Source organism: Myiozetetes cayanensis, unplaced genomic scaffold (assembly GCF_022539395.1).
Source record: "Myiozetetes cayanensis isolate MyiCay16 unplaced genomic scaffold, myiCay2020 scf18, whole genome shotgun sequence".
NCBI classification, from domain to species: Eukaryota; Metazoa; Chordata; class Aves; order Passeriformes; family Tyrannidae; genus Myiozetetes; species Myiozetetes cayanensis.
In genome coordinates, this window is record NW_026087389.1 from 6,929,754 (window position 1) to 6,956,698 (window position 26,945).

The following is a 26,945-nucleotide window of genomic DNA, read 5'->3' on the forward strand; positions in this document are numbered from 1 at the left end:
TGAAAGTTCACAAGTCTTGCAGTTGATACTCTAACGCCTAATACTTTATACCTGTTTCACTTCATGACATGCACATTCTCTATTTAAAAGTCTAATGAAGTTTACAGTATTTCACCAGTGTCATTTCAATGCACTGTTCCCCTGAATTTGAAGATTACTTTTTGAAATACTTCACTGCAAATGTAAAGCCTATGCCTCTCAAGGAAGAGCCTAGCAACCATGATTCATATGTTCCTCTTTCGAAGCTGGGCTCATTTAACTCTCTCCATCTGGGAAAATTTTTCAAGGTCAAACTAAAAATTTAAATCGAAACCTCAAACTTTCCATGTATTTTTCCATAAATTCAGCGTTTATATGGTATCAACATGCAGATACTATTATAAGAGCTGCTAGTCACATTAATTCTAAACCATTTACCTTCATAATAAGAAACCTCTGAACATTGTGACACCCAGAATTCACTTCTCCTTTCAAATGTTACTAAAAAGGTAACTTTAAATGATGCATTGCTGCACTTTTTACCAAGACTAGAACAAGCCCATGCCATACAAAATTCTGAGATAACTGCATTACTTGTTGAGCCTGTAATAAGGAAAATGCTTCTTATTTGGAAGAGGTCAATAGAGCATAATTTTCTAACAAAAAAAAGAAAAACAATAATGGACAATCTGGCATATTGCATATGGAGCTCAGCATGTTTAACCTGAAAAACTTTCTAACACTGAGCTGCCATCTCCTCTTCTCTGAAACACATCATGGAAACACATAAGTGATTGAGTAAGTTCTTAGTATTTCCAGCATTCTCTTTCAGGGCAGCTACACTACAGAAATTCATACTTGTGGTCATTAAAACTAACCATGTACTCTCAATCTCACAATTTTATTACTTAACATCACACAGAACAGAACACACAAAACAGCCTAAAACCTCCTCAGTTAGAGAAAAGGTCAGCAGTTTGCATTTATTTAGCCACTAGTTTCAGTGACTATCACAGCTGTATATTTCTTTGTGTTTTTTGTTTTTTTTTTTTTAACCCCCACAATATATCAGATTTCCTACAAACCTTGTTGCCCCTTTTCAGACAGGGACCATTGCACAGTCCATTTATCCTATTATCTAATAGGACAGCATCCCTTCTAGAAATGAAATATCACCAAAACCAGTGAAGTGAAGATCTTCTCCAGTACAGCAATCACTAGAAGAAGAGGGTAGAATGAACCCTAATCCTGGCTGCGTGCAGAGACCAGAACACAAGTTTCTTATTTTCCAGAAGTCTGTTTACTGCAACTGAAAAAAGGAGGAGAGTGAAAACTGAATCAAAAGAAGAGAAAGCAAAACTACCAAGGGCAGAAGTGAAAGGGCAAAGAACAAACTACCAAAGTTACGATGGCAAAAGAACAGAAGACTTGATCAAAATGCAACATGAATATGTAAAAGCTCAGCAGAAATATTTTTCATGCCAAAACACTGCTAATGTTCATTCTTCCCTATCCATTCACAGCATAAACATCTGCTTATTATTTTTTGAAGTCTCAGTCTGATTTATCACAAACATGTATGTGCTGCTCACCATTCAGTCCAATTTGACAACGGACACTGTATGCTGATACCTGATGTGAAAAGTAAAAGGCTTTGGCTGCAAAGATCCCCACAGCACAGCACATCATGCCTTCAGCACGACACCAACCTGGTTATACTCCCAGAATATTTTTAATCGCTATAATTAATATTAGATGCATTAAAACCACGATGCCCTAAACTATTAAATTTACACTCCCAGTAGATATATATAACCCTTTATTATCTTTAACTGCCCCCCAAACACGGAATGTACTTTTCTTTTTACAAAAGCCTGATCCAAATCTACCTTAAGTAAATGTACCAACCTTTACCAATTCACTAGCTTTTCCATTAAGACATCAGGGAACTGTTTCAGAGGTACTATAAAAGGAAATTGTAAATAGATTCCATTATTTTGGAATGTTGCCAAAATCTGGATTGTTTGAACTATTTACTTCGTGAACCAAGCAAGATCAAATAATGTCCACCAACAGCTATCTTGAATACATTTGCTCTGTACAAGCTGTGTTTTCTCTTCTCATTAGAAGAGAATCAGTCTTGATCATACTAAGGTAAAAAATATGCAAGTACACCTTGTTTTAACTTGACTTAACTGGTAGATCTCTTTCTCTACAGGCATGCTTTTAACAGAACTATTATTTAAGATAACACAACTCTTCACTAACATCTGAAAATTTTTTGAAAACAGGAGGAAAAAAGCCACAGCTGTAGTAACTTAGAAGTAGTTGACATCTTGAAGGAAAAGAAATTTTGTGACAATTCCCATAATCTGTTTGTAATATGTGTCCCAGGTAATGTCAGATCCTGATAAATTAATAAAAATATTTCTGTTGTTTTACCTTTTATGGCTGTGGAGAACATGAATGTCATTTAGTGCCTGAAAACACACAAAGCCTTACAAATTACTGTTTTTAAGAGCTTGTGATCTGGGGGAGATGCACGGGGAGGGAGAAGGAAGGCAATTAACCACCAGTGAGGACCACAAACAGGTTGTACCAAACCCGGGCAGATTTCACACAGGAAGCTCAGCTCTGTCACCACCAAACTAATGACTTACAGTTGGCCCAAAAAAGCTGAAGTTTTGCCAAGAAATCTGCACAGTGGGCCAGTCCTGCTGAATCTATTGCCGACTTTAGTAGTCAATAACAAGGGATCTTCTGGCACAAGGAGAATCTTAACCGCAAACTGAGGCAGCTACAAACAGCACTGCGAGGTATCTTAACTAACCTGGTTATCTTAAGTAAAGCTCCCACCTATTCTAAGTGACATAGGCCCTTATTTTAACTGATATGAATGTTTTCTTTAAAAATTTAAATGATCCAAGTTAGCATCTCAAAACTTACCTTTCATGCACAAATACTTCGCTTTCTGCAACTAAAATACTATTATTTAAACAACGTATTTCCAAAGTATTTTCCAGAAACACTCAAGTGCTTATCATTCATGAACACATGTGTTTTTGTGTACTTATCAATGCTGAAGTGAAATTAAACTACTGGCAATTTTTTTTACTGTGTACTATGTAAGACAATAATAAAAGAAGAATATTCCTAAACAGGTACTGTGAACAAAATAATTAAACCATGTAGTATTCAGAGTGCTCTGGTTTACACAAATTTTAAAACAAATTAAGAGATTCTAGCAAACCATGCACACTTTGGGGTTTTCTGCAAAATTTCCAATAATGAACACTTAAGTATTAATAAAACACAAGTATTTTATGAAACATATGCGCAGGCATGACAAATTTGTGCCTGCAAAGAACATATGCATAATCAAACAAACCAAACATAAAATGATCAAATTTGCACACAGAAACACTGTTTTAAAAAATCTGTTTTAAAAAGGTGCTCATGTCGCCTCAGATGCAAAAAAGCCTTTTAATACAAAATAAAAAAAATGGGCATTCATTCCCATACCTGAGCTGCTTCGTTTTGGGAAGCATTGCTGAAGCATTTTCTGCAAAGTTACCTATTTCTTTCCTTGCCAACTCCATTCTCTACATTAAGTAACTTACATTTTTTGCACATATAGCTTTGGAAGCCCAGCTGTTCGAGGAGACATTTGAAAGGCACAGCTCTCCTTGGGCTCTGAACTTTGTTTCACTGTGCAGCTGTTGATTGATCAGGTGAAGGAAGGAACAGCTCAAAACTTGATTAAATGTTTTTACTGCATTTTCCACTTTGGCAAATATTGCAGTTACCCAGCATTTTATTGAAGTCCTAAGAATACTCAAACCTCAAAGTTTTGGCTCAGAGAAATGACTTTCACTTCAAGACTGAAAAATCCCACAATCTGGTTTAACTGGGCACAGGAGCTGCATTAGGAGATTTGATCACTGTCATAAATCTCTACTAGCGTTAGAACATTTAATCTCTAAAAGTGGAGTCCTCTCTGTCAGGTCTCCTTTCAAAACTCATGACAGTCTGTACTTCCAAAGCTACAGCTCTGTAGATTTTACTTTGCTTTCCCCAAATTCAAGGCAGAAGCTTACCTGTTGAAAGTGTAAAGGATGACCTACCTCTTTTCTGTGGGTTCAGTTGTGCTGCATTCCCAAAACCCCATTCCCTGCATCATTCCCTGGAGATACACCTCCAGCAAAAAGCTTTGCCATATGTTGCAGGCAGTAACACTGCTCTGTGCATACCCAAGCTGCAAATCCAAACAGCAATCCTTCTGCAAGGCTACGAGCACAGCAATTCTCCTGGAGCCTTTCCTCCCTCTCCATGAGGATGCAGAATGAAACACTGACAGTCTCCTGTTCTCTAAAATTTAACAGTTCTGGGAAGTGTCTGTATCATATCCAAGGATAAAAACTGAGCAGCAGATACCAAAGAGAAGTGTGTCATGCACACGTGCACCTGCAAGCCTAGCGTGCAGCTGGGAGTTCTAATTTTAGGCTTCCAAGATTTGAATGTTCCTGTAATTATATATAAAACATATTAAAGCAGACATCTAAGTATTTAGTTAAATTCTTTGTATATGAATTCATCTACACACTTTTTTTTTTCAAAATCTAACAGAAAACACATGTCAAATTGTTCAATCCAACTATTAAACAGGTTTCCTAAGTTTATTATAAGAATAATCCATATTTTCAGTGAGCAAGCTTACAGAAGATTGTCAATAGAGAGACATGAGTAAATTTCTCAATGAAACACAAGTAGCATATTTTAATCTGCTGAAAAGCTTTTTAAGTCTCCCCCCACACATTGTATCCTGTTACATGAAGTTTTCATCAGCAATTTGAATGAAGTCAGTCATCTGCAAAGCTATTCCCATTTACTGTCTAGTTTCCAGACCTAAAGATATTTTAAATTTCTCCAACCAATTTATATAATACTATGCAAATGCTGAACAATTTGTCATGTAAGAAATCTTCATTCAAAGTCATGCATTATTTTTAGGTGACATGATCTCATCATGTCACTGCTGTATTTTGGGAAAGCCAACAAATTATTATTTATATTTCTATGTCAAAAAAAAAAATCCAATCCTAAAATACCTTTAAGGAACCCTCAAAGATGAGTTTTGCAACTGTGACACAGAAATTAAACCGAATTCAAGGAATGAAAAACCCTGAATTTGCACAGTAAAATTAAAATCTGGACTAAGCTAATATGAAAGTGTACACAGAAACACTTCAGTTATCATGCAGAAAACCAGGGTCTATTGTGAGGGGGGAAAAATGTTCTGGATAAGCCACTAGTTAAACACAGCTTCAATTAAAATTAAATAAATCATCCACAGAATTGTCTAAAATGTATCTTAAGTCATATAGCCTGAAGCACACTACAATTATGAATTGTTTTAACATCAACAGGCTTGGCGCTTTTCTCCTCTTTCACAAGCAGCACTCCGTGTACTCTGCAGCAGCTGTACTTCTGGAGTAGGAAAAAGGAAGTTTGTTTTATTTAAACCTAAACTCACGGTTTACTCAAACCGGCTCATCGCAGCTGAGGCATTTTGATACGCCGTGTATCATGTATACGAGTGCAAATGGTGAACGTGCTCCAGGCTTCTCAGCCTCTCCCATCTCCTATCCTGACATGCTTTGGAGGGGAAAAAGAACTGGCACGTGTGGTTTTTGCTACTTTCCCTGTGCCACTGTCCATATCCAGCCATAGGACTGGGTGCTGGCTGTGACTCAGCGCTCAGTAACTGAGGGAGTAGAGCAGTAAAGACATTCACATACAGATTTACACTTTTTTTTTTTTTTTTTTTTTTTTTAACTGGGAAGTAGAGGAATACAATGTACCCATGACTACATCTTTTGTGGTATGAGAACACAACAAAATTTTGTAATAATAAAATACATCATGTTCCCTGCTACCTAAGACACACACAGTGCTCATCCTTCAACCTCTCCCCTCCTCTTCTCTGCTGACTGCAGCCCCAACTCCTGTGTGACAGCAGCACGCTCTTTAATGCAAAGACAATGTGTCTTGGCACAAAGAATGCTCTGGTCACATCTGACATCGTGCACCTGATACCTGAGGGAGCAAATCAGCATATTCAAAAAAAAAAAAAATTAAAAAAGGGAAATAAAACAGAGGACCTGTCAACTGAATTGTATATCAATATTTTCTTTTATTAGGTAATCCAACTACCTAAAACCACCCCACCCCTGCCACTCCCATTCTCCATGCACTGGAACATCCACCACAAAAATAAGACTGTTTCAATCATGCCTAATATAGCTATAACGAAACTGATGCCTCTTGATTTTCACATACCAACTTACACTTCTGCACCCCTCTCAATTTAGCAGGCACTATTAGTTTTTCCATTAAAATTTACTTCCTTTGCTTTACAGATTTACTGGGAGTTGATTTGATACAATAAAAAAAAATAATACAAGTTGCACAGCAACAGGCATATAAATGTACTATAGCAAAAAAAGGCCCAACAGTATTGTGATCTTTAATAAGATTAAAAGACAAAGTGGAAAATGTTTTTGTTGTTATAGTGCAGTAAAAGAGCTAACCCACTTCTTATGTATTTGAACACACATGTAGTTACACAAAGTATTTTGAACTTGGCTATTGCATACCTTTAGACAATAAAATATTACCATTTCAATTATCTAGCCAAGGAACTGGTAAACCTGAATTCTTTATATCTCACAGTTGATATATTCCAGCACATACAGAGCTACAGTCATCAGGGATTTCCTGCCAAGAGGGGATCCACCTGTTCAGAAGGGTTAGGCTTTAAACTAGTGCTAGTTGCCCTCTGACACACAGTTATAGTAAGAAAATAGGTAAGCACTGAAGGAAATCAGGCTACCTATTCACAATATAACATCAGTAACTTCACTGCTGGCTGTTTGTGATACAACACAAACCCAGTTCAGCCTAAAAACTCTTCATGGAAGTTAAATTTTTTTTTGTTATGGAATTTTGAATTCTTCTAAAGAAGAAATTTAAGTTTTGCCTTGGCACATCACCTCCCTTTTACAATAAGCCCATCGCCATCCTTATTCCAAGATGTATTTCCTCACCGTTAGGAATGATTCACCTCATTTTAGGAGCCTGCCTTCACAAAATCTTCCAGGATTCCATCTCCAAACATTACACATAGAATACACAATATGTATACAGAATAAAGACTTTGAAAACACTGGGTGAACAAATCTGCACCAGGTATTATTCTTCTATATCTGGCACTAGTTCTCCACTACTGAAATAACCCATTTCACTCATAAATAGAAACAGGTTGGGAAGGACTGCAACCTTCAATATTTTTAAATTAAGATGTATTAACAAATGAAGCATCACTTAGATCATATTATACATGCAGAAGCTCTGAAAGGACTGACATGTTTTAAAATAGATTTTCTGCTCTTTCATGGTTTGGGCCTCTAACATAACCTGAACACCAGCCCACTTGTGATGTACACAGAAGGTAACACCTTCAGCAAAACAAAACAAAAGGAAAAGACAGAAGAATTTGCTCTGACTACTTTATGTTCTGATTAGGCTGGTTTGGTCTAACTCACATTTTTCACAGATACTTCCTAAGACTGCTTTGCTCCTTTGGTCTCTCTGCATATAACAGCATTTGTGACACTTAAGGAGAAAAGGTATTGGATATGTATGAATGGACCTAAACATACAGTGGGAGGTGAAAAAAAGGCCAGCTAGGGAGCAAAATGCTCTTGGGAAAAAAGTACTGAAATGGACACCAGCTTTGATTTTTAGAAATCTTGTGTCAAAAAAGGACATAAAACCTTAAATAAATGTGATTATTTAAGCAGCAAGACAAAGTCATCCTTATGCAGATGCAAGATTAGACACACTCAGAGCACAGCTGTGCAATGAGACACAGGCAAGTGGTGTCCTGCACCCCTGAGAACCCCACAGACCTCAAGTGGTGGTCCTGATGCATTGTGGTACAAGAGGAGGCTTGTCTGCAAAGGACACGTCAGAGAAGACATGGAGTCACTTTTAAGGAACAGCCACAGCAAAGAAGAACACAGAGTTGGTATTTTAAAAAGGCATGGAAAAGGACATTTCAGAGCACCAGTTAACTGGCCCTCGATGATTCAGGATGACAACAGTAAGTAAGATTAAATAGGTAACAGGAATTTGAAAGGTAAACAGGATCCTCTGATATTATAATAAATTTGTAGAGTTTACCATCCCCCAGCACACTGAAAACAAATAACACATCCACCTTCCTAAAGCAGTCAAAAGATAACTACTGCAAACATATCTAGGATAACAAAACCACGGTTTACAACAGCAGCAGATCCTTTGCCAGACACGGCAGTTGCACGCACACGAATTTTAGGACCTAGGCTGGGATCTTCGGCTCAAACCCGCTCGGAGACTATGGCAATCTCTAGTGGTGCCTATCCAGGGTAGGCAGGAAGCCAAAGCCACTGCTGCCAAACTTGTTGAGCCAGTCTTCCCAGCGCTGGCCCACAATGCACCGCTTTGTGTTTGGAAATTGCTCAAAAGCTTTTGCTTCCAGCAACAGTGTGGAGCACTTGGGGAAAGATGCCAAAGGAGTCCAAGAAAGGGTATGGCCGGGCCACCATAACAGTAGGGACACCCCGAACGCTCCTGTCAGTCGGCGACATCACCCTGAATCACTGTGATGACACCAGGCTTCCTGTGAGACCTCAGTCACAACTCTACTCACATGAGTGAAGCAAAACTCCTGGGGTGATTAAATTATAAATAAAACTGATGATGCTGAACCTCACCATCATGTCTCCCCATTCTACAACAAAGAGCACCATCTATCCAGGCTGCGATTTTGACCCTTTCCTGGGACAGGGGCCTTTCTTCACATTGTTGTGGTTATCCACAGCAATTCTGTATGGCGTCAGCAGGAGGACAGAGAATTGCAGTGTTGCACAGAGAACCCCTTTTGCATCCCAAGCAGTTGTAAACAAGCCTCAGATGAGACACGTTGACAGCGGCACTGAAGATTTTACTCCTGTGCTCTACCTACTCTGCGGATAAAAATAGTATTCTTATCTCCAAGGCTATCAAGCTAGCGCTTCAGATCATTAAATTCAGGCCACAAAAACAACAGAAGATACTTGCAAGTTTTATTCCAACAAATGTCACAGTGGTCTGTGCCCCTGCATTTCAGGGCACAAGCTGAGAGTCAGGCAGAACCAAAAGGAAATTTCCTAAACAAGGACTGATGCATTTCAGAGTTCTCCAAACACCCCATGGAAACAGTGGTGTTGAAACAGCCAGGCACAGCAAACTGAGTCAGCTGGATGTTAAAGCAGGTTCTAGAGAAGAAATATCAGACAAGAAGAGGGCTCTGGTCAGCCTAGATACAAAACATAATCAAACCGTGTCAGGTGCGGTTCAGACACTGATATTTCCCCCAGAGTCTCATAACACAACTGGTAGTAGAAGCTTTCCTTCAATCACTGAGCCACAAAAAACCCCCAGAATTTAGGACAAAAATTTGTAATCTATTATATAAGCACATATTACACTGACTTTGGTAGGCAATGCAGATATATTGAATTTGGCTCAAAATTTCTCCTCTATAAATTACAAACTACAATGCGGAACAGAAGCTCCTTAACAACCAGGATTTCTAGACAGATGATTTGGGTAACACAACTTTCACAGAAACAAAAAACAAAATTGCTTTTGAGAATTCATCTTTAAGTACTTTTATGAAGTAAATGCTGCCTAAATCAGGAAATTAATTTAGGTCTTTCCTCTCAAATACTTCCATTTAGTACCAGCAAGAACAGGACGACTGCCATCTCTGTGAGCAGAGCAGAACAGACACATTCAAACACAGATTCTCTATTTTAAAAAACAAATTATCTGAACATCCTGAACCTCAAAATTATATTCCTCACAAACCAAAGCCCAGCAAAGACTTCTTTCTAGTTGTCAGAGGCAAGTAAAACACTCCTTTAATACATTTCTAGAGTAATTCTAACTGATCAGGAACAAAACAGATGATTTTAACATTTATTGGGAAAAGTGGGAAAATTCATGGGAAGATTTATTATTTTGAAAATAATTTGCTTTCCAAGTTATTTTACACGGCTGTCTCAATAATCCAACACCCACACTGTCTGACTATTGGGAACACTTTCTCTTCCTTTGACATATCCATCAAAAATACAGCCAGTTATCCCAAATCTTCGCAGCGCTGGAGGCCTCTGGATATTTCACATGACTGTGGATTTGTTCTGAAGGGATAAAAAGAATATCTGGTATGGCACACATTTATGTATACTGTATAAATGATGCCTCTTTCTCCTTTTGGTATCATTTGCAATAGCACTCCAAGAAGAGATAAATGATGCTGTAACTCTTCTTCAGCAGAGTAACCCAAATTCAAATGGTATTTTCTCCAGCTTACGGAGTTACTGGGAAGCACCTCAGCAGTGTTAGAGAAACTTTTGATTTCTATTACCTGGCTTCCTGACATAACTAATTACTAAAAACAACTTTTTTGAAAAAAAAATTAATACATTAAATTATACAAACTAGTTCTTACTTGCTGTTTAGTTTTCACAGTATGCTTCTTATAACTGATCCTGATTAACACTGCAGATATTCACTGATACAACATCTCTTAACACTCAAAGATAACCAAGATACAAGATCTACTATGCTATACAATCTTGTAGGTAGACATGTAAAAATCAGAATGGATTCACTCTGAAAAGATACATAATCAAACACGGTCGAATGGATTTTAGGATTACCAGACCAAATACGTGATGGAAAATTATATTCTTTAAGTAGCCATCACCTTGTTTTGGAAACAACTTTACAGTTAGAATACAACTGTTATTTCACAAAGCAGAGACAGAGGAGCTGCTTAATCCAGCATTACTAGGAGTAAAAGAAGAAAAAAAAAATTGCAGAACCACACCCTAGGTGTAAACTGATACAGATTTTCTTCTGTATTTTTGCCTGAAACAATAGCCAGAGGGTGTAATTTAGGCTATATACACCTTGACAAAGCCATGGCTATAATATCTAGGGACTGACAATTAAATGTTTGCATAGTGAAGTACTTCTCTGCTGTCTGTCTGACCGTGAGGTTGTAGTGAACGTGGCTGTCTCCTCTCTCACCACTGAGCACCATAACCTGGTCCTGTGTCCTCCCTCCAGTCACAAGTAAAACCCTTGCTGACTTCAGTGGCCCACACCACCACCTCACATCCCCAGGTAACACTTAATAAACCAATTTCCCTACTGACAACATCTACTACACCATTTATGCAGTCAGTGAAAAAAACTGTAGACAGAAAACTAAGTTTATGAAGGGTAAAATACAATGGAATTTGATGTTTGTGAAAAACAAACATCCAATTTACTCTGTATTCACCTCATGACTTCATTTTCAAATTTATTTCATTAAAGCTTCTACACTTCATACTAATGCAAGCAGCTATAGGACTTCCAGGCATGAAAGCATCCAACCAACTTTCTTGCAGAGAAAACCATGAGAGCTCTAGATTTCAGACCCAGAGCACACAGCATGGGCTTACAATCTCAGCACTGGTCCCTACTGGATTTTAACCCTTCAGCTCCTTTGTATACATTTTTTTTCAGTGGCAGTTGAGAACACTGCATTTTCTGTGGCACTACAATCGATGGAAGATTCAAGTCCTGCTTAGCAACAGAAGAGCAGATCAAGAACACTGTGTAAGCTTTCTGCCTGTTATAATTCCCCCAGAAGAGAAGGGAGGCATAACCAATTATCTCTTACACCTTGTATTATCAATGAAGTTTGCCTATGGGCTATGCCAAAGCTACTGGAAGTGGAAATCAGGGTGGGGGTGAGCCGGTAAATAAACAATCTTTCTCACAGGAAAACAGGCTACCACAAACCAGCTTAATCCACAAGGGCTGATGAGCAGCATTTACACACAAGTTAACTGAGCACCTGAGTATTCCTAATCTACCTGAGCCAATAACCCAGGATATTTACCATCATGGTGACCACTTCCAAAGGTAGCAATCACGACTCCAAGCAATGTGGGAGCAGCTGTGCGTGCAGTTTACTTTGATGAAGTCACATCCTGTCATACCCCGTAGTATCTGCGATTACCACGAGTATCTGACTTACCACGAGAATCAGTCCAAGAGCCACAGCACCACCAGTCCTGGCTCACAGCTGCACAGGCAGGGACAGCTTCTGACTGTGCAAAGCCTTCTAGCAATGGGAGCGCAGATTACAATAAATTCATTGCTTTCCATGACAACTGCTTTTACAGACATGCCATTCTGCTCCATTACACTTTGAATTCCTTTTGTCAGATTTTAACACTTGCTGCTAAAAATCTTGAAGTGTAATACAAAGCTCTATTCACCTCTATGCTGTCACCTAGCCTGTAAGAATGTCTAGGAAATAATGTTGAGTATCATACACATGGGGAACTTCCACAGTAGTGGTGATTTCATTCATTACACAAGAAGAGAAACAATTTTTAATATCTTAGATATTATTTAGACTACCTAATTACAAGTCAAATATTATAAGGGTTTGTGAAAGATGCAATCTTTTCTATCTTGTAAGCAATAAGAGATCACACCTATCCCCAGCCGACCTTTGGCAGTTATAGCCACGGTCTGGGCACAGCCAGGAGAGGTGTAAGAACTGCACCGATCTGCTTTTATAGTTCCACTGCAATGGAAGAAATGGCTTCTAAAATAGTTACCTTAGAGAGAGTAATCTGCATCCTCTTAACCCAATTTATTTAAAAGTATCCTTCACTAAGCCTTTTTGTCTTTCCTGCTCTACTTAGACCATAATGTTACCAACCCGTGTGAAAGTCATATTTCTACATATTTATTGCGTTGTTCTTCTTTTACTGAGCATTTGTTGTTAAATATAGCACAAAAACTATACAGAAAGCAATCTTTAACCAAGTATTATTGAGACATCACCTCTTCTGCACAGGGATAACCTAGCTAATCATACATACCACTTAAGAAGCATTAGATAACAGTGAATTCCCCACTGTTACATATGTGCATAGACAACTATTTCAAAAGGTTCTTATTAAAAGAAAATATTCTGTCTGCTCACATATTATGGATAGACCGAGGCAGTCTTGTGGCTGCAGTTCCAGTGACAGTCCCCAAGGCCTGGCAATATCCCACTAATACTATGGTAATATCTAAAACCTGCAAAGTGTCTTTAAAGCATATGAGATGACACAGTTCTAACTTGTAGTCTAACATCACAATATTCTATTTATAACATCTGACTCATCTCGCCAGAAATAATTAAATATTGTAAACAGAACTTGGATTTAAGGAGAAAAAAATAACAAGAAGAAAATGAGAGCCAGTAACTGCAAAGAATTTCGAAAGCAGCATCCTTTCAAATTGCATGTTTTTCAAGCAATCTCATAAAACCTCTGCAATTTTCTTAAACAGTTCAATGCAATTTTAAAGTCTCTTTGTAATTGTTTTACGATAACCAGCCCACAAATCCTTAAAACACATTGTGTAAATAGTCAATTAAAATGCAATGAAATGAAGAAGAGATTTATCTGATTACAGACTGTGAAGAGCTATGCAGAATGTCAAAAAAGAAGCATGGCACTTTGTACTGCTACCTTAAAATATTTATTTCAATCTATTAAAAATTCTCACAGTGTATTTGCAGGCAGTCAAGGACTATAGAGCCCTCTAAGCATCTCTGACATGATTTAACACAACAAAAATCAACTCAATTGAGCACTTCCCAAGGCTGAATAAAAACAAATTTAAATTTGAAATAAGATGCTGTCTTTTACTTGTATTTACAACTTAATATTGAAACAGAAGTTTCACCACTGCTTTAATTATTTATTGAACCTGCTACTGGGAAAATTCTAGACCTTGGGCTTCTAGTGAGCCTTTCTGGTCCAGTCCTGGATTTCACTGCTCAACCCTGCCCAGTAAGGGCTCAAGGAGAATAAGGGTTCACTGCATAGCTCTTAGTGCCATCACAGCTCTGGTAACTTCCATTAATAGCAATTAATATAATCAAATCTCAAAGCTTCTGCTGAATGCCCTAGAGGTTCATGGAGTCTTTTATTTTTATCCCCAGGACATATTAACTGTCAAAGACCAGAAGTTCAACTGTTATCAGGTGACACGATGCTGAACAGAATTTGCTCCCACCTGCTCTCCTGACTGACTGTACAGTCACAAAATCTTCTAGAGCATTTTCTGAAGGTGCCTACCAAAAACTGACAATCTGCATTCCCACAGAAAATTCAACACTTGCTTTATTGAGATGGAGTAGTCTAAAAACTGTAAGACTGGTACCCCATGACGTCACTGCACAGCCAGCACCAGCTCTGACCTGTGATACTGCTGAGCACCAGTGACCAGCACCCAGCTAACTCTGCCCCTGACAGAGTAACTGCCTCCTCTGCATCTCCCCTCATGACCAGATCACCCCAAATAGCTCAGTTACATAGAGAGGGAGCAACCACAAACTTCCCTGGGGTTCTCAGAAGCACCAAGTACAAACAGAACAAATCACTGGCAGACTGTATGGATGCTCTAAGGGTGGCCAAGACGACTTTTTAGCCAAGATTCAGCTATCTTGATCAATGGCAATTGATCAAATTAAGCTCAACCAAGTTACACATGTTCTGCCCTCCTATCCTTTGCTGCCAGTTAACTATAAGCCATGGTGACAGTACTAGTGAAGTGCTTGAAACAGGCAGTACCAAAGGATTCACCTCTCAAAGGATGTAACAAGCAAAAAACAAACTAAAAAGGGACTCTGTGTGTGAGATGCTTAAGCTCTAGTAAAGACACCCCATGTTTTCAGCACGCACTGGATAAGCTATTAAAACCAAATAAAACTCAAACAATTTCAAATTGTCTAACCAAATCCCTCTTCTGCTCCCCATGCTTTTATTTTCCCCTCTGAGATACTATAGTTTCCTTTTTTATAATTTTTATAATTTTAGTTATTTAAAAATTACGAGTCAATATAAGAATATAAAACTCTTTAAGTATAGACTTATAAGAATAACAGACTTTTACCCCAACCACTCCAAAAGGGTTGTACAGATTAATAAGTGCAAGTAATGATGATGCACATGGGTTCTTTCTCTCTGTCTCTCCAACACTGACTTGGGGGTGGGGGTGGTTTGCTTTGGTTTTTGGGGGGTTTTTTTGGGTGGATTTTTGTTCGTTTGGGTTTTTGTTTGTTGGTTGTTTGGGTTTTTGTTTGTTTGGGTTTTTTTCATGTTTTTTGTTTCCTTTAAAACAGCACATATGATGACCAGAAATTTTCTGTGGGGAGAGTCAGAGTTTCTTGGGGGGTGAGGGAAGGTTAGGCCCCCTGCCCCAATAAACAGCTTTAGGCCTCACTGTTTCTATGCAGAGCTTCTCTACTCTTCCACAGAGCAAAACGAGCCAAATTATTGTCAAATTTTGTAAGAAGCAAAAGTTCACTCTGTTGAAGCCTGTCAAAGTTACCACGCATGAACTCTACACTTACACACACAGTTCTATTTAGAGATCCTCTTCACAACAACAATGGCTAGAAAAATTTTTAAAAGCAAACTAAATTCAGCACAAGTTAGCCAGAATCTCCTGGAAAACTATTTCAAGCAGTGATTACACAGTTTGATACTAAGAATCCATTTTTTTCAAATCAAACAGTTTCAAGATCTGCTGCATCTCCAAGATCAACTGAATGTATAAAAACATTTTGGCTGCATCCAATTGCACACACTCCCACTGTCACACAAACAAGTTTGAAAGATGCACTTCAGCAAAGTTACTTTTTAAAGTAAGGAAAATGCAGGAAGAGGATGAGATTTTTGCCTCGCTGTTTTAAAATGCATTTACAGATTATAATGCAACATGCTCTCCTTGCTTCATCACAGCACAAGCTGCGTGTCAGGGGAATCACACCTCTAGCTGGTTCACAAGCACTAATTAATTAAGTGACTGGCGGAGCCAAAAGATTGTCAGATCAATTACATATGAAAATAACTAATAAGCACAATTGATTCTAACATGTTCTTGTATTGATAGGATTGCTCAGCACTAGAAGATTTCACTGTACAAAATCAAAGTAAATTTTAAGGGTTACTTTAAAGAAAAATCTTCCCATGATGATGGAAATCCCTTTCTCATTTCCATCTTCCGGGGATTTTCTGTACCAAGAGCAAGCCAAGTCCATTGGGCCCATACCTTATTCCTGCAACTCTGATTTCTACATCAAAGCTCAGTATGGACTGTTCCTGTCTCAAAAAGCAACATGTAAGAAACTATCCAGTGAGTTTCTCACTTTGATGAAGGTCTGTGAGGATCCCAGCAGGAATGATTGCATATTATGGATTAGCAGAACAGAAAGCTTATAAGAGCAGTGAAAAACAAACAGGGAAGTAAGAGACAAACATTGGGAGTTTGGGAAGCCCAAAGTCAAATTCTGGTTCTTACTTTACATGAGCTTCATTATGAAAAGAAGAGTTGGATGTAGAAAAAAGTGTTGAGACTATGAACTAATTTTAGTTTCCTGATCCCTGTGTGGAACTAGCATCACTGACAGGTATTAAGGACTCATCAGGCTTCACAACCACCAGCATGCTGAGAGAGGAGCTGCCTGATCAGCAAATAGGAAATGCCAGGGACAAAGGTGTGTCTGAAACCCTGCCTCTCTCCACTGCTTGCAAATGTTGCCCCAGAATTACACAGTTATGTCCTTTACTCCTTTAAAAGAATAACAGGCATCGTTCTTTTCCTTTAAAGCACAACAAAAGGAGAAGCTGGCAGTGTTAAGCCCCTTCTTTAATACAGTGTTACAACAACAGGAACACTCACTCTTCATTCAGGAGACGGAGACTCCACTGCCTGTGAGGCTGAAATCCACCTCTCACCACCAGGCAGGATGAGGCCATTCCCACCAGAGGATGCAGAGAAACAGCACGTGGGAAAAGAAACAGCTACCACCCATATCCCAGAAGGTACACAGGCCAGTGGGAGCCTGACAGTTGTTAAATAAAGAAAATGGTTCTTGGGTTTGAACCCAATTCTAATATGTGGGCTATGTAAAGTCATGTTCCTTCCTTCGCTCCCTCTCCAGGCCATGAATATTTAATTCTTTTATGCAAACTGGAAGAGTTGCAATGCAAGGTTAAATTAGCCTAAATAACCTTGAAATCCTTTTGTGAAGTTGGGCCTCTGAGTCAACTCCCAATCTGTAGAGAAGTAGCTTTCATAGACAAGGAATTCTGCTCTTAGTTGTATTTAAAGCACTGTGTGCTACCATGACAAAATCTTGAGGTTAGAGTGGATTTGACAAAACTTATACTTTTGGTTCAACTTTCTGTGTTAAGAACCAAGGTTTAGACAGTCCAATAAATGTCTGTTCCTCAACTCTGAAGGCAAAATTCTTCCTGGGAAAAGGAATCAGTTACAGTATTTTCAAAGTTTTATTTGATAACACAATACATACATATGCTGGCATGTTTTGCTGCTCTCCTAGTTCCTTAAGTTAACTTAAACTTAATATCACTGCAGTTTTATTTTGCAGTAGGCCAAGCTCCCTAGACACCAGCTACAGGTATACACCAACTCAGTGCCTCATTCATGTGTCATAAAGCAACTCAAAGAAACAGACTTCTGGAAGCCTCACAGAGCTACTAAGTTTCACTTTTAATTCTCAAAGTGTTTTATGAACTTCTATTAACTCATAACCCTACAAATCATTCACATGGTTGGAGTCAGTGTGGAAAAGCTGTGTCTCAGTGATCAGTCTATGCAAAAACAGTTTCATGATCTCTCTCCAGAGGGGGGAAAAAAATAAGATATTCTTTACCCCGCCAGCTAATGGTTAAAATCTGGAAACCTTAGATGCTTGCATTTTAAAAGGTAGAAATAAGAGCTAATGTTTGAAAATCCTTATTAGTAAAATCTTTACTACGATAATGTGCACACTTATTGTTGTAAATGCTGTTTTAGCACTATCACATTGGAACTTGGCAATGAAGTGATAAAGTGATTTTTCAAGTGCCTAAGAACTTGGAAATACACTCAGAAGATGGCAAAATGACACAAGTGAAGTAAATGCCGCAACATAGCTGCCTATTGCATCTTTCTTTCCAGACAATGACCACTGACTCTGATCCTAGAAATTTATTTTCCCCAAATTTTAGCAACATAGGGAATTGTACAAAATATAGCCATTTTGATTCAGCCTCAGTATGGATCACTGCCTCCCAGTCTAACCAGCCTGTGCCACCTTGCTTTAGGTTTCATTTGCTCTTTGGAGCTCAAAAGTCGATAAGTGCTGAATCAGATCATCTCCTAAGGTCCCTGGCAAGTCCTGCCTCCTGTGATTGTAAACCATGTTTACAAACTCAGTCTTCCATTTCTAACAGCATCAAACAAATGACTCTGGTCTAACTGTTCTAGTGTTTAAAACAGCTGGGCCTCTTCTCCGGCACACATCTCAGACAGCCCAAGGGAACCAAGCACCAACAATATTAAGACAGTTTTAGAACCTTTCTCTGCTATAAAATAATTGCTAAACTAGGAAAATAAACACACAAAAATTAACATCACAAATCAGACTCATCCCTTCTTTTTTTCCCACTGCCTGTTAGAAAGTAACCAGTAAACTACAGCTTTCATTCATCATCTGCTTACAACTCCAAGTTGTTACTCTCGCAACAAACTAGGCCTTAATGGGCTTTTGCTAATCACAGGTGAAAGGTCACTCTCATTTAGCAGTGCACCAAGCAATAAACATAACACATTGACATGACACAGGAAGGGATTGATATTCAAACGCTGACATGGATTATACCCAGAATCAAAATATTTTAACTCAAGAGAAGATATTATCAGTGTTGGCCACACATAGTCCTTAGAACTCTTTACAGGCTAAAAAAAAAATATAAGATCCATATACAAACACAATAAAGACAATAAGTAACCTATGAACTAACTTGTAGCTTTGAAATTATGTATTAATTTAATAACAATGCCAATAACACCAGTAACTGACAGTCCACAGTCCCAAATCCAAAGGTATAGGATCAGAGTTTTCTTTCTCTTTTTCATGCAGGTCCATCCTGCGACTAGTTATGAGCAGGAAAACTTCTCTGTACGCTTAAGAATGAACCGGACTCACCTTCTCGGCAAAGTCGCATTGCTTCTCGGTTTCTTCCATATTCCTTGAAACTTTCTTCTAATGCTGTTCCTGAAACCCAAAAAGCCACAAGACAAGATCTCAGCCCGTGCTGAAGTCGGAGGGGAGGGCTGTTGACCTGTAGCCCGTTCCCCCGTGGGCACACACCGGGCAGTAAACACGGGATCGCAGTGCCCGAGGTCTCCCGGCGCGGGGGAGCCGCTGTCAGCGCCGGGGATGCCTCACCTGCGGCGGGAGCTCCCCCGCCCCACGCCCCGGCTGAATCCAGGGCAGGAGGTGCCCTGCTCCGGGGACCGGATCCGACCTCCCCGCACCGTGTCCCGGATTACAGGAACTGGGGCAAGCGCTGCTCGCTCCGCGTCGCTCCCGAGCCCGGCCGGGGGCGCGCACCGGGCAACGAATGTCGGGGGGGGGAGGAACCGACCCAACCTCCCCGCCGGGCCCCGCACCCGCCGCGCCGTCCCGGGGCCGCGCCTGGGCACCTGCACGCCCGCGGGCGCGCTGGGGACGGGCGGGGGGCTGGGGCGGCGCGGGCGGGCACTCACCGTCGTTCCCGTGAAGTTTAGCAGCATCGACCCAGTGGCTCCAGGGCTGCCCCAGCATCGCCTCGGGGCTGGGCAGGGACCTGCGCTCCCCGACGGCCGCCATTGCCGCTGCGGTGGCGGCGGGGCCGGCGCCGCTCCCGCCTCCTCCGCCTCCTCCCTCGCCGTGGCGGGGCCGCCGCTGCCGCTGCCTGGCGGGGCCGCCGCGCTGCTCCCTCCTGACGTCACCCGCGGCCCGCGCCGACATTCTTTCCGCTGCTACAATGTAACGAGAAAAGTCAGCGGCCGCTTAAGGTGGCGCCGCGCTCGCTTAAGGCGGCGGCGGCGCCGCTGTCACGGCGCGCCCCGCTCCGCTCTCTCCTTGCTCTCCCCCCGCCGGGAGCCTGCGGCCCTGCGGCGGCGCCGACTCACCTCTGCGGCGGCCCGGGGGGCAGCGCCCGGGTGCCCATTATTGTGCGGGGGAGCGCTGCCTTCCTCTTCACCGTGTAGGTGAGGCGCGCTTGGGCTTGCGCTAACAAAGCGGCGGGAGGGAGCCGGGGGGTAGGGCTACGCCGCCCGCCAGGCGAGCCCCGGCTCCATGGGCCGCCTCGCTCCCTTGCGCACCGCGGCCCCGCGACCCTACAAAAACAACGGCCGCATCACAACCCCGCCTGGCACCCGCTGCCCCGGGAAGGGGGCGGACCGGGAGCGACGCGGCGGGCGGGGCCGGGATGGGCGCTCCGCCCCTGCTCGCCGGTCCACCTTAAACCCGGCGCCTCCTTAAAGGCAGCGGCGAGCAGGAAACTCGCTCCGGGCGGGCGCGTCGTCCCCCCCCGCCGCTCCCTCCCCTCCATCCCTTCCCTCCCTCCTTTCCAGCCTTTCCCTCCCTCTACTCCTCGCCCCGGGCAGGGGGGGGGACACCGAGTGAGTTTCCTGCTCGCTGCTGCCCTCGTTATACCCGTAACCTGTCTCCCGGGGGGAGGGTCTTGTCATTGTTATTCCACATTTCTTCTTAAACACCTTTTTTTTTTTTTTTTTCCTAAACTTTGGGATGACGTCGAGTGGTGTTATAAGCGAGGATTAAAGGATGCTGTCGAGCCTGACGACTCATAGTAACAAAGTTTTAGGGTTGGAAAAACCAAGTTGCTTGATTAAAAAAAAAAATTAAAAAAAAATTAAAATGGGTTTGGAATTCATTTATTATAGGATTCTCTCTCCACTAAAATGTTCAAGTACCAATGTAAAATTAAACTCTTAGGTCGCAATCTGCAAAGATTTCTGGCCATGCTTGACGACACTGTCAGTAAAATACCCTTGATGAACAGCTAAAAACTGTAAATCTTATGAGCTGTCTCCTCTATAGATACTCAGTCCATGTGTGAGCTCTAGAGCACGGGACTGGCACCATCAGTGGAACTGCTCATAGATCTCATATTTTGTCTGATATCTGCAAAACCAGACAGTAGAAATCAGAACTGTAAATAAATACACAGTCCCAGTCCTGAAAAGGTGTATAAACATGCAAGCTTAGCTAATTTTCGTTTTCTATTTTCATTTAAAGTGTGGGACTATACAAGCTAGAGCTGTTTCTTTCCAAATTTATGGATATAAAAGATCTATAAATTCAAACTCATCACACCATAGTCATATGGGATGGGATAGGCTGTAATTATAAGAATAGTTTCAGTGTTCCACCCAACTGATAATTTATGTCACACTCTGAAAGTATCTCATAAAACTGCAGATCTAATACAGAATAGCCAGAGTGATTTTTCTCTCCTCTTGATCACTGCAAGTCTAACTTAACTCCTTAATAAAAGGCCAACACCATAAAATTTAGATAAAGAGAGCAACTGTGACTTCTGCTGCAGACATTTGTAGCAGGATTAATTATCAAAGGCAATCAACTTCTCAAGATGGGCCCTGATCTTTCAGACAGTTACACCAGCTCCTTGTTGTCTTGTAGCTTCCCAAAAATCTTCAACTTAGTCTGAGCATGAGTAAAGGAATTCATGGTACCAGAGTCTAAAGATAACTGATGAATGGAAGGCATTATTGTTTGATTAATTATCAATTAGCATACTTTATAATATAGAAAACTACTCAGAATTAAAGCTGAGAACATCACCGGAAGAAAAATGTCCATCAGGTGCTGAATAACTTCTGAACAGAACCTCAGCTTTTTTTTGTGGTATAGAAGCCAAATGGGAAAAAAATAATCTATGACTGATTTCTTTTAAGCTTAGTTCTTCAAGTGCTTCACAAATGGAGTCTAAGATAACATCCACAGCTGAATTCAGACTCCAGATATAGGATAAAGCAAGTTACAGACAGGTCTATATTCTGTGTCAAATATTTTTGTTTATATTACAAACTTCATTCATGCAGGTCCTTTGTCCTGGAGAAAGCCAGCAGAAAACTGCCTCAGCTGCAGTTTGAAAAAGAATCCTTGATATGTCCAAGTGTCGATCAAATTCATAAAGGTTTTTTCTATTTTTTTTTTCCAAAAACATAGAGCAAATATAGTGATGAGTGACCAAACAAAGCCATAGAACACCATCCCTTAGCCTTTAACAGTGACAGAGTTGACCATGGCATATTAATTTTATGTTCACACATCACATGATTCTTTTCTTTAAACATTACCAATGTATGTATGTCAAATCATGCAAGAGCAAAATGGCTTAATCTGGCAAAATTACATCGATTAGCTAATTACTTTAACAAACCAATAGATTACTTTTCAGTTTCTGAAGCTGACACTCATCAACTTACTCAGAAGTGTCTCTCGATTCCAAAGTGCCAGCCACACAGGTAAAGCACATGCCACTGTTATTTCATACAGCTTTGACTACCCCCTTTCTGGCTCTTCTCTGTTCTTTCAATCTGGTTGTTGCATATTTTTTCCCCTCCCTCATTCACAGCTTTTCTTTCTTTCCTATATATTCCCACTCAAGATCTAATTCTGCAGTCTGGGCCTCAGGCTGTCCTTTAGTAAACCTTCCGCTACTGAAATATTTCCCCACTGTGCCGTGAGTACATCAGTATTCCAGCAGAGGGAGGGAAGTGGCAGCAGAAGGACTGGTTCATCAGTTCAGTGCACAAGACCAATTAGTCAGAGAGCAGGAATAGGGGCAGATGAAAAACTGATTTTACAAGCACTGGAAGTGGCGAGAACTTTCTTTTCCCACAAGCTCACCAGGCTGAATACGTGTTTGGGTTCTTTCAAGCACACAAGTTCAATTCCCTTAAATTGTTTCCATAATGCTATACATGGATGCATTGATTATTTTAGGCTAAAAAAGGGAAAACGCTGAAAATCCATCATGTTATAAGGAGATCAGAATTGAAAACACATGTACAAGCTGTAGACTTTAACGGAGGTGAGCGTTACAGATCTGAGACATCCAGTCAGGAGTGCAGCCATCCAAAACTCCTGTGGCGGTCAGTGGAGAGCCAGGGGTACTTTTGGGATCAATTTGGTCCCTTCTGTTGCAAAACACTTTTTGAAGAACCTTCTCCTCCCACTGACCACAGAAGTAGTCAAGGATGTCAATGCACATGAATTAGGCACCTGCATTACACATTCAGAATTAAGTGGGGTGAATCTGGTCAGGAGTGGGAAGAACACTCGAATATGGAAAGCACTGCCTAAAAGCCAATGCTTCTCTTTAAGAGAACAGAAAGGAGCCCAGAAATGCCACCAGTTCTAAGGACTTAGCTGAGGAAGCAAAATAGCCCCAACAGTAGCACTGGGACTAAGACAATGTGTGAAAAACCACAGACTGCTGATACCTGTGAATGAGAACAGGTATTTGGAGAACAGAGAGAAAACACAAGGAGGAGTTAAGCTGAGAAAGTGGTGAAGGAAAAATGTGAGGCAGGAAAACAGCAGAAAACAGTGGAATGATGTAGAGAAAACAGCCAAATAATGATGTGAAGAAAGCATAAACAAACAAACTATGTAACACAGCCTGTAAAAGGAAAGAAAGGAGACAGAAAGAGGAAACAAAACATAAAAAAACCCCAACCAACCAACCAAACAAAAAAAACCCAACAAAAAAAACCAAACCCCACAGTTTTAAAGCTCACTAAATAGTTTTAACAACATATTGAACATGGTTGGTGACACTATGAATAAATGTATGCCTACAAACAACATGCAACTGCTGAAAACTGCAGCGGATGGTTATTTTGTGGCATGACACTGCAGGCATTTTTTCACCTGTACCAGCAGGTTTCTTTCTTTTGCCAGGTGGTCCGGGAAAGCCGTTCAAACAGGGAACACCTACTTCAGCTGTTCAGTTAGAATCTGTATGACAGCCTCTGTATAGGACCTGAGATATGACAACTCTTAACTGGAATGAAAAAGGAAGGATGAATCTGCAGCCGAACTCTTTTAAGAGCCAAAGTACAATGATGTGATTCACCGATGGTTTTCCACAATGAAAGTGAAAGGATGCGAGAACTGAAGGGCAAAGGGAAGACAGGGAGAACCCCACGAGGGTGTCACTTTATCAGTACTCAGAAGAAGGGAAAATAGTGAATTCACAGAAAGTCTGTCGAGAAAAAGCTCTGAGGGGCATAATGGCGTTAAAGGAAATCAAATAAGTTAATTCTAGCCAAAAGGTATGAAATGATCAAGAAGGGCTTTGAAACTAAGAAGAAACATTATTACAGAAGACTTGTTGGTAGATGGGATTCAGGATGAAGTGACAGCTCAAGCATCTGATATGCTGAAGTCCTGACCCTCCCATCAGCTCCTGCTGACAGCAGTGGAACGGGGAGCACATTCTGTGCATTTTAAAATACATCTCCAGTATGAGAAGGGTAAGAATATAATTGGACAAGGATGGAAGCAAGAGATAAAAATTCATATAAATCAGAATATCCAGATGAAGATAGAACCACCCAGCCATAAAAAACAGACCATTTAATTTAAGCCCCACTATGAAAAAATATTAATATGTCAAGAAAAACACATTATGGTGACCTGTAGTTCAGTGAAATGGAGCAACTTCTCCCTTTATAACTAAACACAGGACCATTCTGCAAAATAATAATCATATGCAGCACACAATAAAAAATTATGTAAGAAACCATACCAGTCTATTATCCTTTTTCCCACAGATCCTGGGAATAGGTTGATGTGTATAATTTTATTTATGAGTAACACTTCAAAGGGGGAGCTGAAGATGCTCAGAAGTGCTGGAATGCAGCTACTTTAAATACTGGAATATGAAATTACTGTGGATACCTACTATCAACCACCTGTACCAGAAGAGAGTAATATTGTTAAGATTAGAAGACTAACCTAAAGTATCCATTTCTCAGGAGGAGGAATGGGGCAATGGAGGCTAACAAGTGTAAGCAAACCTGCAAAGAATTCTGCACTAGGATGAGAATGCACTACATGTTCCTATACGTTTATCCAAACACCACAATAACACTTTTACACCCAAATTATAAGCCAATGTTATTGCCATGCATTAATAAAATACACAGTATCTATCAAAACATTGCAACCACTTCCTTCTTTTCTTAGCTATCAAATATGTCTTAAAGGCAAGTCAAATTTCTGTAAGAATTGATGACACAGAGATCTAGAGCAGAAAAGGAACAGAGGAGCACAGATCTTTGCCCTGCTTAGATGTCACTAGATACTGTCAATTACTGAAGAGAAATTTGCAGAGAAAACATTCAGTAGTGACACAAAGTTTCCAAATGTTAAAGGTAAATAGGTAAAACTACACAAAATACATCCAGTTAATGATTTGGAAATCAAACTAATGTTTATTAATTTTACATAAGGTATTGGAATCACCTTTTGAATTTGGAAATGTTAAAACAATTTCAGCAACCCAATTATGCAGATGAACCATTTTAATCAGAGGAATCAGAAATAGGCATGACCTTTTAAATTCTCATTTATACACAGAGAATATGATATTACAACTTAGAATTATTAAAATACACAGCTATTCAGGCCAATTGTAACAAAACATTAGTGCTGAGTTTCCATTTATTGAAATCAAAGCACTCAATAGGGACAATTTGGTACTGATGATCTTCTGATGGAACCTACCTACCACACAAGGTTTCATCACCCTGCCTGGTTTCTTGCCAGTTTGTCCACGTGGCTCCAATACTCCAGGTCCAAGCACAGCCCACAGGACTTGAGTTCTTGAGACCACAATAACACCAGCCTACGATGTGAAGCTGTCTGAGACGCTCAGAAGTTTGACGTGCTGATTAACCACAAACCAAGGATCCTGAGAACCCTGGCACAAGGAAATTTAAATTTATACCATTCTTCTCATGTTTGACTGCTGCCTGCTGATGCTTTGCTGATGTTACCTGCTCTGACCACATGTCAGGCAAGTTAACAACGAAATATCACACAAATTGGAAGTGGGCAGGCCTGTGGGACTTGACTGGGTGCATGCAGGGGTGCTAAGAGAGTTAGTTTGAAAGATCACAGATCGGGACCCTGAGGTTGCTGGCAAACTGGCTAAACTGCTGTGCTCAAAGGGAGGTAACGGCTCAAAATCAAATTGGCAATCACTCACAAATGGGAGTTTCATGGGGATCAATACTGGTCTCAATGCTATTCAGTATCTTTTAAAATTATCTGGATGACTGGAATAAATGCATTCTTACCAAGTCTGTAGATGATACAAAAACTAGGAAGACAGTAGATAAACCCAAAATGTCACTATGTACAGAGACTGTGACATGGCTGGAAGACTGAGCCATTCCAAGAGACATAATAAAAACTGGACAGGGTCCAGCAGAGAGCCAACAAAATGAATAGAAGTTTGGAAAACTTCATGAAAAAATCAGATGGAGTTTGGTTTGCTCGGCCTACAGAAGAGAAGGTTCAGGTGAGATGTAATCACAGTCTTCCAATAAGTAAAAGATAATTACAGAGAAGATGGAGGCACTCTCTTCACGAGGAACACAGTGACAGGGCAAGAGTCAACAGGCAGAAGTTGCTTCAGAACTTCTGTCTGGATGCAAGAAAAAAATATTTACTGTGAGAACAATTAAATATTGGAACAGGCAGCTCTGAGAAATGGTGAGCTTTCCCTTGCTGGAAATACTTAACACTTGGTTTGACGAGACCTCAGATAACACACCTTCAACTGAAGGTTGGACAAGATGATGTCCAGAGGATTCTTCCAATCTAGACTTTCCTGTGATTATATGAA

At 40.4% G+C, this 26,945-nt stretch overlaps 1 protein-coding gene across 4 annotated transcripts in view; it reads right to left on the bottom strand.

Annotated features, from left to right (window-relative positions):
- The window catches only part of ATXN7 (ataxin 7), an 83,556-nt gene that overhangs the window by 36,714 nt on the left and 19,897 nt on the right, over positions 1-26,945 (bottom strand). The window contains exons 1-4 of one of the 4 annotated variants that reach the window (XM_050312635.1): positions 23,960-25,528; positions 20,167-20,373; positions 19,759-20,013; positions 19,196-19,264 (exon numbers count right to left, since the gene is read on the bottom strand). In XM_050312635.1, coding sequence (XP_050168592.1) covers positions 19,196-19,264; positions 19,759-20,002 — 313 coding nt within the window. In that variant the 5' untranslated portion in view covers positions 20,003-20,013; positions 20,167-20,373; positions 23,960-25,528. Of the gene's footprint in view, positions 1-19,195; positions 19,265-19,758; positions 20,014-20,166; positions 20,498-23,959; positions 25,529-26,945 lie in introns of those variants that run through there. The other 3 variants (XM_050312632.1, XM_050312634.1, XM_050312633.1) reach the window with 3 other exon arrangements.